The following is a 15,297-nucleotide window of genomic DNA, read 5'->3' on the forward strand; positions in this document are numbered from 1 at the left end:
AAATACACCCAATCATGTCTTATATGATACACCCGAGCCGCAACAACTCAACTACAGAATGACCTTTAAAGTCATAAACTGTCAATACACAGACTGCAGAATACACCATGTCAAAAACTAAAAACACACCCAATCATGTCTGATATAATACACCTGAACAACAACAACTCAATTAAAAATAACAAAAAACCAGTAAAGTGTATATACACCCACACTAATAGCTAAAATACACCCAAAGAAGAGATTGATCTACACCCGAGCGTCTGCTATAAATTCCAGTTAATTAAACAATGTTCAGCAATTTTTAAACTACACAATGCTATACAAATTACTGTAAATCAAACCTCAGGAACTTCGTTAGATTCAAATTCATAATCAACATCGCCTGGATTCAGCGCAGAATCTGAGCTTGAAGGATCCATTATCTTCAAAACGAGTTCGAACTTTGATTTTAGAAAACAACAAATCAACAGAGAAAACGAAGCTCGAGTTGCAGAGAGAGAAAAATAGAACGTAAACGAAGAACATACCAGTGAGAAAAGAAGAGGAAAGGATCGATGGAGAAGAACGAGCGAAAACGCGCGAGAAGAAGAACAAGCAAATCTCAAAATAACGAAAACGAAGAAGGAAACAAATATTTTAAATTTGGAAGTTAGATATACGCGGCATATTATATAGCGCGTGTAATCAACGTAGCTGGAGGAGCGAGTATTTTAAATTTATCATTTAATAAACTTGTAAAGCATACAAGCCATTAGGGCTTGTATGCAGAGCTTTTCCGTTATTAAAATACCATTATTAACCATTAGTACTTAAAAAGGTTTGTGGGAAGCGTGAAGTTGGTGCTAAATAAAACAGAAAAAAAAAGAAGGAAATTGAAACGGTTATCTCTAACTTTATTTATTTCCATCAACTTCTCCTATCAACGGTTATTTTTCATTCTTCTTCTGTTTTATTTATCTCCCTAACACACAATTGGGAAACAATTATCTCCCACTTTTTTTTCTATTTTATTTACACCCGTCAACCTCTCCTAATTATCTAATAATTAACAAACGGTTATCTCTCACTCTTCCACTGTTTTATCTATCTCCCTAACACATAATTAAAATGATTATTTTCTATTCTTTCTCTATTTTATTTATCCATCATCCATCAACTTTACGCTTTTCATCTTTCGATTTTTATGAGTGGACACAATTATTATATTTATTCTCATCATCGAACTTTAACTGTATGAGTTTTTTATTTTTCAAATTTAAATCAATTCAATTCGATCTATAATTTAATCTAAATTTTTTTATGTACTCTTTGTGAGTACTAATTGATCAAACATACACATTTTAATCTTTTTTACCAATCTTGTTAATTTATTTAAAATAAAAAATTCCAAAAGAATTAGTCAAACAAAAAATCAATGAAAATTGTGAAGAATTGGAGTTTTTTTCTGTGACTGAAAACTCTCCAAATTATATCAACATTGCATCAATCATGCTGTTTAACATCTAACTCCTATCAAAAGTAAATATTAAGAAAAAAATAATAATAATATTATTATTATTATTTTAATGAAAAATATGTAATTTTTCATGTGTCCAAGTTGCTAACAGGCACGTGCGACGCAAGTTAGCAAGTTCTTTTTTGTCATGGCCAAATAGACCCGGATCGAGTATAACCCGCCCAATCTACAACGAAAAAAGAAAACTCCAACGCAATCTTCTTTCTCGCAGTGCCGTCTTCCTCACCTCCAATGTCAACATCCACATCTACAACATTCATTTTCTCTGGTTTCTTCACCTCAGTCGGAGCCACCTCAACCTTCTCACTAGTAGCCAATTCCTGTCTATTTGATCACAGTAACAAATTAGTATAAATGACAAAAAAAATTATTACGATGCTATATAAAATAAACTTAACCCATTCAAGGATTCAACAGATAAATGCACAAAAATTAAAAGAGTTTTACCCTGTTGAATTTATTGGATGCGGCATTGCTGTTGTTCAAGTTGCCAAGGAATGTCTGTTGCTTAATTTTGCTCATTATCTTCTTCCAGTTGGTCACCAATCGATCATTTCAAAGGGTCTCAAGTGTCAACAGCCTCAATGTCAATATCAAACTCAATCTCATCCCCATCTTATTTTAGATTTTCATTTCTCTTCCTTATGATATGTACCTCCTGCTTCAGATCTCCTGCTGCTCCATTGTGCAGTGCCGTCATCTAACCTAGGCTGCTCCATCACTCCAACCCACTTTATGTTCAAATTTGACCCACATATTAATAAAAGTTTATTTGTGAATTTTTTATTATTTATGAACTGGTCTTCATATTTTTTATTAATTGCCTTTATTATCTGGTCCTTCATTGTCCAGAAAATACTTTCCCTATTAAAAAAAGCTCCATCATTTAAATATGTCATCTCGTTGGAATTGAAATATTAAGTAAATTACCAATAATATTATCCAAAGATTTTGGTTCTCACAAAAAAATCTTTATTTATAAAATACAGAAACATTCCAAAATATATTAAAGGTACAAACTTTTTTTTTATAAAATTTGATTAGTTTGATGTCATCATCTTCTTTGAAAGAAAATTGATGAAGATGGTTATGCTGTCAAATTTCACAAGTTGAAGGTTTTACTACATGGTTCTAGGAGTTATAGAATCATGTTTGAAAAAGTCAAACAATAAGCTAAGCTTAAGATACAACTATATGCAAGTTGTATGCATCTTATGGCCACCATATATTGATGCGTGGTTATATATAGGCTTTAGAGACGTTGATTAGTTCTTAAATAATGAAGATCATAAATTAATATGAGTAGTCAAATTGAGAGTTATCACTTTCTCCCCACTCCGAAAGTATAATAGATTAACAGAGAATAAAAATATGAATTATTATTATTATAAATATAGTATTGTTTTTCTCTCTCAAATATTATTATAATATTATTCTTCTTAAAATATTTTTATGTTATTGTAAAAAAAATTATACTTAGATTAACTAAAAAATGCTATTTTACGGGAATTTTATTACGGAGCTTTTAACTAAATCACATTCTTCATTAAAACCATAAATAAAATTTACATACAGATAAATTTATATAGAATTTTCTTGTCATAGGAGATTAAAATAAATACTGAAATACATTAAGTAGATGAAATAATTGACAAGCTTTCACCTTTCTACAAATACAGAGCTGCCTGAGTAGAAATTTTCTTTTTTTTTTTCATTTGATTTTTATTTTTCGAAATTAAAACTTTTTCAAGCTCTGATAAGTAGTCAAAAGTCTAACGACTTAATTGACCAATGTTACCATTGACTTGAATCATTTTCCAAATTCTAGGCACCTAGAATGGCCATTAGAAACATGATTAAGAGCCTCCATCTCCTCCTGCTGCTTAAGTGTCTCATACAAAGGAGCATTCCTAGTCTCAGGAATCCAAATGCTCAAAACGCCACTAGCAATGGACAAGACCCCAAACACTATAAAAGAAAGTGATGGGCTCAATCGGCCCACCACCACGAGCAGCGGCGCCACCGACGCCCCGAGCATCAAAGTTTGCCTCAACATTGAGACAGCAAAGTTCCTCACATTTGTAGGAAACAACTCCACACAATAAATATACAAGATATCATAGGCCAAGGAAGAGCCCATAAACCCAACTGCCTCAACAATCAACTGCCCCCAGTTCCCGCCAAATTTGCCACGCGCCTTGGAATTTGAATACCCCTTTGAGAATATTAGGCACAGAATGCAAGAAACGCCTGCCACGTAGGATGAAACAGAGAATAACAACCTTCTGTTAAAAAATCCCAACAGAAAAGAACCAGCAAAAACAGCAGGGATTTCCATAACCGCATTTATAGCCACCGAGACATAAAGATTGAAATTCAAATTCTCCACGTTGAGTTGAACTCCGTAGTAAACAAATCCAACCCCAAACCCAGCAATCATAACAAGAACCATTCGTTTCGCAGCCCATTTTGTGGTCCAGAGATTCTCTCTCTTGTTCGAAATTGTTCCGGATTCTTCATCTTTCATTTCAGAAGGATTTGCTAAGGTTAGATTTCGAGGGAATTCGTCTTTGCCGTTTATTCTGGCGAAATATTTCAACACTTTCAATGCATCTTTGCTTCTGCCTCTTATTAGAAGCCACCTTGGGGATTCAGAGATCCAAGGGAGTATTATGATTGCGTATGCCAGGGGCAAAATGGACAAGAATTTGTACAAGTTCCTCCAATTTGTTCTGGTTGGGTATGCCAGAAGAGGGAGTGAGAGGAATCCAATTGTAAAGAAAAAAAAGCTGTATTGGCCGGCTTGGCCTCGCCACTTGCGTCCCACTGACTCTGTGGCGAGGACAAGGCAGCTTATGCCGATTCCTGATCTCGCAAACCCTGTTGCGAATCGGAAGAAGGCATAGGCGTAGATGTTTGGGGAGTAGGATGTGGCCAAAAATGTTATGGAGGTTAAGATGCATGAAATCATCACTGCTCTTTTTCTTCCAAGCCAAGTATCTGCTAGGTGCCCAAATATAGCAGAGCCTGAACCAAAATTTGAACAACATGTTAGTTAATGTTGTTACAAAGTAACTAATTAGTTAATTACTAACACAATTCATATTCACAGCATCATATGTATGGATGCCCGCCCGTTAAACTAATCCACTATGTACTATACTATATTATATTAATATTATAGGCTATTGAGTCTTTGTATTACATGCTTGTGAATGGCCAAATTCATATCCAATATTTCACTTTTGCAATGGGTGAAAAAGTTTATTACATGGAACCAATTATTTTCGCAATTACATCTTCTATCAGTTGAGTCCAGAAAAGGGGATATAAAACCCTGTATGTTTTAGTACAAAATGCAATGTATTTGTCTATGTGTATATAAAAAATTAATTACCTTGTATTTATCTTTAAATATATGTATTGTTTTATATACTTTTGTTCAACATTTATACAAATGACTGAGTTGATAACTAATTTTTTTGTACACATATTGACATAAAATATATATGAAGCATGAGAACTATATGATATCCTAGATTAAAAGTATAGAGTATATATTAGCATAAATGAATATAAACATAGTAATTAAACAGGTATATACCTAAAAGAGAACCAAGGAAGTTGACAGAAGCAGGAACAGCAGCAAGAAACTTCCTATCACATATAAGTCCCCATTCAGCTACGGTGGAGCTTCTATCTCCACCAACCCATTCCCAGCTCCCAGGCACCAAACCACAAACAGAACCGCCGCGGCCGTCAGTGCAGTACACCCCATTCTTGCACCTCCAAGGTGGCTGTGCATCACTGAAGATTGTCACCAATGTGCTCTGTGCATCAAATATCCATGCAAATGAAACCACAAGCACATGCAAGATTTGGGATAATCCAAGTGAGCCTACATAACCTTCCACAACTTCATCCACAGTTAGCTCAAGTTTTGTGCCTTCTTCACTTTCCACCAGGGTTGTGCCTCTTCTTCCATGACTCTCTTTTGATTGATCCTCTTCCATGATGCTTCCTACAATAATCAAAACACAATGGAAATAATTAATTATTATTAGTGCCTATTGTTTTGCTCCCTTCCTAGAATGCACATACACTCTTATTTATAGTGTTATTGTGCTCTCATTCTATATTTCTAGAACATTAAAATAAAGTTGCAACAAAAATAAAATATATATATAACTTAGACATGGGTTTTGTTTGTTAAAAGTCTCCTAATTAAAAGCATTAAAGACATAAAAGTAGGATCTTCTAAACATTTTCATTAATTCGTTCTCATTTAATATTAAAGTTTTTTTTTTAATATAATGAATTTCTAGTTTTTTATCGTTAGATAGTGTCCTAATAAGTTATCACAAATTTCAAAAGAAAAACAGTACTCTTTTTGTTTCTCTTCTAGTAATTAATTTATATTAATCGATTTCTGTTTATTCTAATATATATATTTATTAATCGGAGAGATAATATTGGTAGAAGTTAAAAAATTTGATAAGGAGTCTTTGCAAAAAGCTTTAATAGTTATTTTCTTATTAGTGTATTTAATAAAGGAGAAAATTAATTTGAAATGAAAAGAGTAATGAAGACGAAAAATAATTTTTCTTCTAAAATTTAACTTTAAGTTAATATAATTTGATACTCTTTTAGTTTATAAAATGTAACACTGATCTTTCTTTCATGTATCAAATCAAGGGTGCCAATTTTAGTTAGAGGACATTTAAACATCCATATATAATTTTTTGAAAATCATATCCATATATAATTCACCCTCAGTATAAATGGAAAAAGAGATAGAGACTTCACAATAAAACTGGAGTTCTAATTGAATAATGTGAGATTAATGTTACTTGTTGGGAAATATGTCCTACATTTTTTTCCACTCAAACAAATAGAGATGCATGCACAATGTGAATGTCATCACTCATCACCTATACAAATGGTAGTGGATAGTGCCAATTTAAAAATCCTACATCGTATTATATTTGAATTGTAGATGACTCACTTATCATAAAATAAGTACCTAGTACAATAATTAATTATTGGTGGCTTAATTAAACCGTGATAACTATTAGTAATGGTAATCCATGGCTATGGGGCCCAAATTTTATAATAATAATGATAATGGTAGTTGATAGATGATTGAAGAAATTGAAATGGAAATCATGAAGACAAACACCCACTCACTGTGGGAATCTTGGTGAAAGTTTGTTTTGAGAGATAGTTGATTAATTTCTTGAGAAATGATACTTTTTTTTCTTTTAATTTGAGAGATAGTTAAATAATTATTTTTATTTAAAAAATAACTATTTATATTTATGAATTTTATGAACGCTGATAAAAATATCTATTAAATAAAAAAATAATGTTATACTTATAAAAGATAAATTCTATACGATAAAAATATCTAAATTTAATTTTTTTATTCACTTTTTAATTAAATTTTTAAATTATTTTCTTTATCTTCAACCTCAGCTTCGACACCATTATCTTTTTTGTTTCCCAAATTCCAAACCTTCTCAATCCTCCATAACATAACCTTTGTAATCCACTCTACACTTGTAAAACCTCAAACACTTATTCTCTTAAACTTCACTGTCTCCTTTACTCACTCTCACTGCCATTCTCCATCGTGTCCCTACAAATTCCTAATCGTTGTTGCTGTTCGTTGCCAGTCTCTCATCGTGTCGTTGTTCGGCGTCGCGTCTTACGGTCGCCTCACCACCACCAATAGATTCTTCTCCTCCATCAGCAGCGTCGTCGCATATTGTAGATTTCTTGCCAACGGATTCCCAATCGCATCGTTGTTCGGCGCCGCATTTTGCGGTCACCTCACCACTACCAGCAGATTCTTCTCCTCCAATAAAAAGTGTCCCGCGTCCAGCGTCCTGCAGATTCTTTGCCATCGCCAACAAAGTCTTCGTTGTCATTGGCTTGTTGTTCTTCTATTTTTTTCTTCGATTTTTTCTTCATTATCATTGGTGGTGGTGATGTTTCGTATGTGGATACTCTGTTGAATTTGGAGTTACCGGAGAAGAAGCGAAAATTGAATGACGAAGAATTGGTGATGGTGAGTTTGGAGTTTTTGTGTTCGAAGAATTAGAAGAAGAGATAATGGTGTTGAGGTTGAAGATAAAAAGGATAATTTAAAAATTTAATTAAAAAGTCAATAAAAAATTAGAATTTAGATATTTTTATCGTATAAAATCTATCTTTCATAGATATAACGCTCGTTAATTTTCTTGTTTAATGGATATTTTTATTAGCGTTCATAAAATTTATGGACAGAAATAATTGTTTTTTCTCTTTTATTTTTAAGGCCATTCTCAAAAATATGTTAAAATATGTTAAAACAAGCATCCACTTATTAATTTTCTTTTAAAAGTGCGAAGTGAGACGAAAAATCTTATACAAAATTGTGAATTGAAATACACCAAGAGTTTATTGCTCTATTCCGAACGAAAACTCTTTCCATGCACATATACAGACACAAACACATACACTACCAGAATTGAGAATTTATTATTAATTAAAAATATCTGCATTATTATCCCCACAAACTAACACCACCAGAAGTTTTTGTCTATTTGCCTATTATAAAGCATTTGTGATTTTCGAGCATGCGATATTATTCTAGCCAAATAAAGCACAACTCTATTTTGTTTTTATTGTTGATATTTGGCTCCAAGCCACGCATCACAAATACAATACGAAACTAAGTTGCAACAATAGAAATAGAAATAGTAGTTAGCGAGCTACAAAATCATGGGCTGGAAAAGAAAAATAAAAGGTAATTAAGATTGTTTCCTAAATGATATTTTGTTTGTAATAGTTATTTATTTAATTTTCGATTCATATCTAAGAGTTTAGATAAATTTAATAATAGTATGTTCTCTTATATTAAAATGTAGACTAAATTTATTGAGTTATCAAAGCTTCAAAAGTATTTGTAAATTATCTATGCTAGAAACCAAGGGCAAAATTTAAAGAAAAAAGACTGTTTTTAATATATATAAAAAAGATAATTGTTTAATTTAAAATGAAATATAAATACTAATTTAACTAATATTACAATATCATTGCAATTGTGTATTCTAAGAAAATTCTTACAGGAACAAAAACCTACCGAACAAACATGAAAATCAATTGCAGCAAATATATAAAGAATGCTCCCAACTGTAACTTGCGTGAGCATAGAGAGCTGGTGACTCGACATGCCATTATCATGAATTATACAAAAAAAAGTAGCTGATTTCTTGGCCATGGAATAACCTTAGCAAGTTTAGTTAAATATATATATAATATTTTTATCATAGTTTAGTTAAATATTTAAATCCTAGATAGCATGTCCTAAGAATATTCCATTTTCTTTTCCTCTTCATTTTAGCTGAAACATTTTTATATATAAATTACTTTTCATTGTTTTCCTACTCAATATGTTGTTCACAATTTCTATTAAGGATAGTTATAATATTTTCTGTTATTTTTGTATACTACTACGTACTAGTTTTTTTTTTCTTTGTGTGTGTGTGAGGGGCTAAATAAGAAGAAAGAAAGAAAAGAACAAGGAAAAAATAAAACAAGCAAATTAAAGAAAAAGCTAACAGGGTCACAGCCTTGAGCCAAATCCGATCTTCTCCAATATATTAATGTTTTTCTTTGTCAAACATTTTATATTTGAGTATATTTTTCTGTTTGACTGATAATTAATCATTATTAGAATTGAAAATAATAGATATAATTTAATTACAAAAGTTTGTTCAAGGAGTGAGAAGTACCTTATATTATAAATTATTTAGATGTAAAAAATGTAAAATTTAAAATATATCCTCTTTTATGTCATATATTATTAAAATTCAGGTTGAATTATTTAATTTATCTAATTTAATTCTAAAAGTTAGTTCAAGAAATAAAAAATATCTCATATATACATCTATAAATTATTACCATGTTTTGAGAAAGGTATTGAGGTCATTAAAAAGAAGACTCTTTTGAGTTACAAGGAGTAAAGTGGTATTGATCAATTTGGATTATTGATGACAATATCAAAAAAGACAATAAATTAATATTATATATGTTCTAATTTTGATTTTTTTATTTCTATAATGTTTGACTTTGTTACTTTACTCTAGTGTGTTGAGTTTTTCTGGTTCAAAAAAATAATAATAATTATAATCATTTAGAATTAATCTATTTATATAAAGACGCATGATTATTTCAATTTTTTTAAAGGATAGATAATCCATTTAAATTTCACACAAGTAAATTCTATATGATAATCCTCGAGACTTATATTTTGCCATATATTATATTTAATATTGATGTTTGTTGTGATCATAAAAGAAGTAATAAAAAATCAAATTTCTCTAAAGTAAAAAAATTAATAAAATAAAAAATTAATTATTTTTCTAAAAAGAAACATTTAGAGTAATTTCAGTGGAAGTGGGCTGATTTTTATCTGAATTTCATCCGTAGTTAAAAATTCAATTTCAATTTTTTTGACAAATTCAGAAAAAAAAAACTGTATTATTTGTCTTTCTAGATTTCAAGAATTTGGGTTCCCGCCTAACCTTTTCAACCGGAAATAATTTTTTTTTTTTAATATCCATGTTTATTGTTTTTCCGGTGTTGATGTTACATCTATGTGGAATCAGCAAACGTGCCTTATCCATTTCCTTTTCCCATACATTGCTTGTAAGTTGTAACCTCACTTAGAAGGTTGTATGTATAAACAAATGAATAGAACTTTAATAATTTCATCATCTAATCTATATATTAAGCGAGCATCCATTTAGTGGCAAACAACTTATTAGCTTAGTCATTTTTGTCCAAAAGTATCACTGCAATAATGTGAAGATTTCTCAATGAAATTCCTATAGCTAAAAGAATTTCAGAGAATCCAAATAACTATTTAATTTGAAACTTATCTCAAAAAACCTAACCACATACATGTGTCCATCAAAAATTGATTTGCTTTACTAATTAAAATGTTAAATGCTTTCATTTGATGGAAATATTTAAAACTCGAAATATAAGTTAATATATATTCTCAGACTAAATTAATTTAACTAGATTTAAAACATTCCACTTATTCGAAACTCTATACAGGATGTTATGTGTAAATATTATGAATCATTTTATGAAAAAAATCACAATAATAAAATTGCATATTAAAATTTTGTACTCTATGTTGCAAGTATTTATTATAGAATACTCTTAATGCAGAAAAATATTGATGAATAATAATGTACATGTTGAGACACTATAATAGGGAGCTGACAGAAGAAATTAAGGGGGGTGTAGCTGCAGAAACAACAATCAACAATAATTTAAGGGATTTTGCTAAAGATAATTGTTAAGTTCCTCAATTAAAAATGTTTACATGAAAAATTACAAAATTTAAGTGTTTGTTATGTATTTATCAAAAAACAAAAAAAAATCTAGCAATAGTATTAATTACTTTGGCACACTTTTCTTCATAGCAGTTTGCATTTTTTATTTTAAATTAAACTATTATTAAATATATGCAGGATTAATTTTTTAAGATTGTGTTTGAATATTATTTCTGAGATATAAATATAAAATTAGTAGAGATATAAATTTACGATTTGGTTGTGAAAATAGGGATAGAGATACAAAAAAAGTTTCATGCCTCAAAAAGACATAAAATATTCATTTTTAAATTTCTTTTTATCTTCTACACATAACAATACATTTTTCGTTACTGATCGTGCAAGTTTTTCAGACTGTGTTATTTTATATGAAAGCTCTAAATATTTGTGTTAGAGGTCTTTTATATCAGAAGTATATATCTTATGTACTTTGTGATATGATAAATGCAAAAGAAGCTTAATTAACTTAAAAGAAAAAGATAAATTATGTGAAGAGAATTATTTCCACGTGATGAATTTATTTGATTTATAGGTAGCTCTTTTTAATGACCATACTATAGAAAGTTCGTTAAAGAATAGGCACAACTTCTTATAGAAATTGGGTTATCAATTTGGACGGTAGCAATAAACTTAAATATTGATGATATCAACATATAGACTATAGTCCTACAAATTTAAAGCACATACTCACTTAAGCATCATAATTTTGGGTAATTAAGCTTATGAAACAACTTTTTGATTGTGGTTGAAGTGTAACTCGTACAAACTAAACAAACTTAAATGATGGAAGGTGTTGGTAAGTTGGTTGAAGCTATACATCAATATATGTCATACCTTGTACGACAATGAATTGGTATGATAGCATTGGCTTTTATGCTTTGACTTTAATAGCACATACACGTGGTTTAGAGTATTTCTTTTGCTTAGTGGTTATTTGCACAAAATGGCTAATATTCCTTTTAGTATTTTAGGATCTAAGGATTTGGTTTTGAGAATTTGATAAAGATAAGATATGAGAATAAGACATAAAAGATAAAAATATAAAAATTAGTATTTTTATATTTTGTTTAATAAATTATAAAGGTTAATTTATTTTCATTTTTTATTAAAAAACTTTAGAAAAAAATGTAATAATAAAAAGTATAATTATAAAAAATTAATAAAAATACTAAAAGAAAAAAAAATTATGTTTTTCATTAGTGTCTTAATATTTTTTCTATTAGGATGAACACAAAATATACTAATTTAGTATTTCTATATATGTTTCATCTACTTAACATAATTTTGTATCTATATATCCATATCTCAATATTCTGTCTTTATAAACAAACGTATACAACCAAAGCCATAATTAGTTGGATTAATATTAAATTATTTGCTTTGATTTCCTTTTCCTTTTTTGGTTTAGGGCAAGCAATACAAATTTAAAGTTGTGTGTGGCGTGTTATTTTTCCAATAAATGATATTTCCTTTTAATTTTGACAACAAAAAATTGTTATGTTTTACTTGTAAAATCCAGAATTTTTGAAAATTTTTATTATAAATTAATTTAAATTAATTTATTTATTAAAGAATTTAATCTCAGAAATCATCATTTTATTAAAGATAGTTAAAATAAGTTTTGATAAATTAAATTTAAAATAAATTTAGGTTTTTGTTCGATTTTACAATTATTGAGTATTTTTCTATTTACAAATTTAAAGATTTAGAAATTTGAAAATAATGAAATTTTTATTATTTAAATTAAAATTTTTATATTTAAAATGTAAAGCTAGACAGTTATAAAAGAATAAGAATTTTATATGATTTAGTTTAATAATTGAAATTTTAGAATTTAATACTTTAATTTTTATAAATAAAAAATTAATTATATATTCTTTTTAATTCTAAATTAAAATACTTAATTAAAAGTCAATTAGCAAATTGATAGTTAAATAATATTTTAAAATAATTTTAAAAGATTAAATTAGATTTTAAATTAAATACTGTATACCCTAATTTAATTAAAAATATCAAACCCCAATTAACTCAAAGTTCCTAAATCAAACTCTAACCCTAATTTTACCCTAATCCTATCTACATTCACTCACTGCCACTCATCCTAACCCTAAACCCTCCACCGACATGCCCCTTTTCCCAAAAACATAACACAACACTCACAGCTTCAGTAAACCAAAGAAAGAAAGAAGGAGAGGGAAGAAAAGTGAAGGGGCAACGGAGAAGAACAGAGAGGGTGAAGGAAGGAGAAAAGTGTAACACCCTAACTACCAAAGCTCACGCTTCCAGCTGCGCGACTCTGATAACTCAAACATTACGACGACAATTATACTATTTAATACTAAAATATGAGCCTGTTTAAAACTTTAAACCGCAATACCGCTCCCAAAATTACTTTCGTTCGATAATATACATCCATAGATACCATACAACCTACAAAAAACTCATAAAGAGTACATCTATATATATATATATATATATATATATTACAAGCATTAACCAATACAATTCCTATCCCTCTTACAGAATATATCAAGATAAAGGCGATGGTACAATAAATAATAATCTAAAGCAACACAGAGCATTTTCATAACAACTAAATAAACTCTTCGTGACATCTGCGCCCATATCCTGAAAGGGAGAAAAGGTAGGGGGTGAGAACATCATCCTCGAAAGGGTTCTCAGTAGGGGGTTTTTGGGAATTATTGTAATAGGATACATGAAGATAAACCGTACCAGTGATTAATAACCATCTTATGCCTCTTTTCAAAAACAACGGTTTACAATAAAAGTAAAGTCAGAAATCTTTTCCGAAAGAGGAACCGTTCAATTCTCAAAAACTCAAAAGCCTTTCAAAAAGGTTTATCTATGCTAAACCAAAATAGCCTTTCATATTTTTCCAAACCATAAACACAAAACCCAAACCAACCATCAGTCCATCTCATTTCAACCACGGCCCTAGGCCCAAACAATTAAACCATCAACCAATCACCACCATCCAACAGAGTCCCAATTTCAAACACAGATAGGCAGTTCAAGCACAAACAAACAATTACAGCAAGTAGAACAATTAGCAGTTAATCACAAAGGAAAACCAAGAACAATATGCACACCCAAACAATGTCACATAGATGCATATGATGCATGCCTGTTCCTAGTGGCTGATGATATCATCTGTCGGTTATAGAGCCAACCCGACAAGTCCTGGTAGCTAACCATTGGACTGTCCCTCTATCGTGCATCCCCAACTCGAGTTATACTCATCATAAACTTGATCATAATCATGATCCATATCCATTACCTTCACTGGTGAATATTTACGGGGGCGAGCTCATCCGGGACTTTCACATTGCCCGGCTACACTTACGACATAGGGTCAGCAGAGTCTCGAGCCTCCACCTGGAGCACGTGGTGGCTAGCCACTGCTTTCTCCCAGGGATCTCGTGCCTCTGATAGTGGAAGTGCAAATCATAATTATCAATAATTCAGCATATACATGCATTCATTCTTATCCATGGATCAACATCTATCTCAACCATCCGGCCCACGGTTCAATCCAGAACCAGCCAATATTCATATCACACACAGCCATTCCGGCTCACGGTTTAATCCAGAACCAGCCAATATTCATATCATACACAGCCATTCCGGCTCACAGTTCAATCCAGAACCAGCCAATATTCATAATCATACACAGCCATTCAGGCCTATAACAAAACAACACTTCCACCATCCAACATCATCAAATTCATAAAATCGGCATTTAAGCCATAAATCACTTTTTCTCAAATTATTTCACTTTGAAATCAAGTTTCAACTCTTTTCAGCCTTGGCTTTAGAAATCTCGTTTCTCAAATCATCTCAGGCTCATAAGCCAAATTTACTCAAAGTGAGTTCCCTTTTTAAAACAAAGCCGCTCTTGGCATCCTCTTTCTAAAACTTCCAAAACCATGGAAAATTAAAGATTCATTTTGGGAACATTCAAAATCATCCATCCCACAATTGGAAATTTTATAACAAAGTTTCTCGACAGAGTCCCTAGTCTGTAGGGGAGAATAACATAACTCATTTCGCCAAGTTCATTTAAATTCATTAAAAACCTTGGCTTCCTGATTTGAGTAATAAAATAGGATCTAAGCCAAACCGAGTCATGTAATCATTCACTTCTTTTAAATCCGTTTCCTTTACTTAGGCAAAACCAACTTCAACCCCCCATGATAAATCCTAGAACGTTTCAACTGTTCAAACTTGTTTTAGTCTTGCAAGATTTCAGAATTCAAAGAGTACTTAAAACCTTTCTCAAAACATTTCAAAATGAAACTTGTCAATAGACATTCAGGTTCTTTCAAAGTCAATGAAACTCCTCTAATTGGAACCCTCAAGTCAAAT

At 30.5% G+C, this 15,297-nt stretch overlaps 1 protein-coding gene across 1 annotated transcript; it reads right to left on the reverse strand.

Moving 5' to 3' along the window:
* Window positions 1-3,042: 3,042 nt before the first annotated feature.
* On the reverse strand, window positions 3,043-5,616 carry LOC107469528 (organic cation/carnitine transporter 1). The gene is made up of 2 exons (XM_016088898.3): window positions 5,124-5,616; window positions 3,043-4,546 (listed from the first exon to the last, which is right to left on the reverse strand). Exons 1-2 carry the CDS (start codon window positions 5,530-5,532, stop codon window positions 3,330-3,332), a joined length of 1,626 nt encoding a protein of 541 aa, XP_015944384.1. The 5' UTR covers window positions 5,533-5,616; the 3' UTR covers window positions 3,043-3,329.
* Window positions 5,617-15,297: the final 9,681 nt, after the last annotated feature.

The sequence above is a fragment of the Arachis duranensis genome, chromosome 10 (genome assembly GCF_000817695.3).
Source record: "Arachis duranensis cultivar V14167 chromosome 10, aradu.V14167.gnm2.J7QH, whole genome shotgun sequence".
Classification (NCBI taxonomy): Eukaryota; Viridiplantae; Streptophyta; class Magnoliopsida; order Fabales; family Fabaceae; genus Arachis; species Arachis duranensis.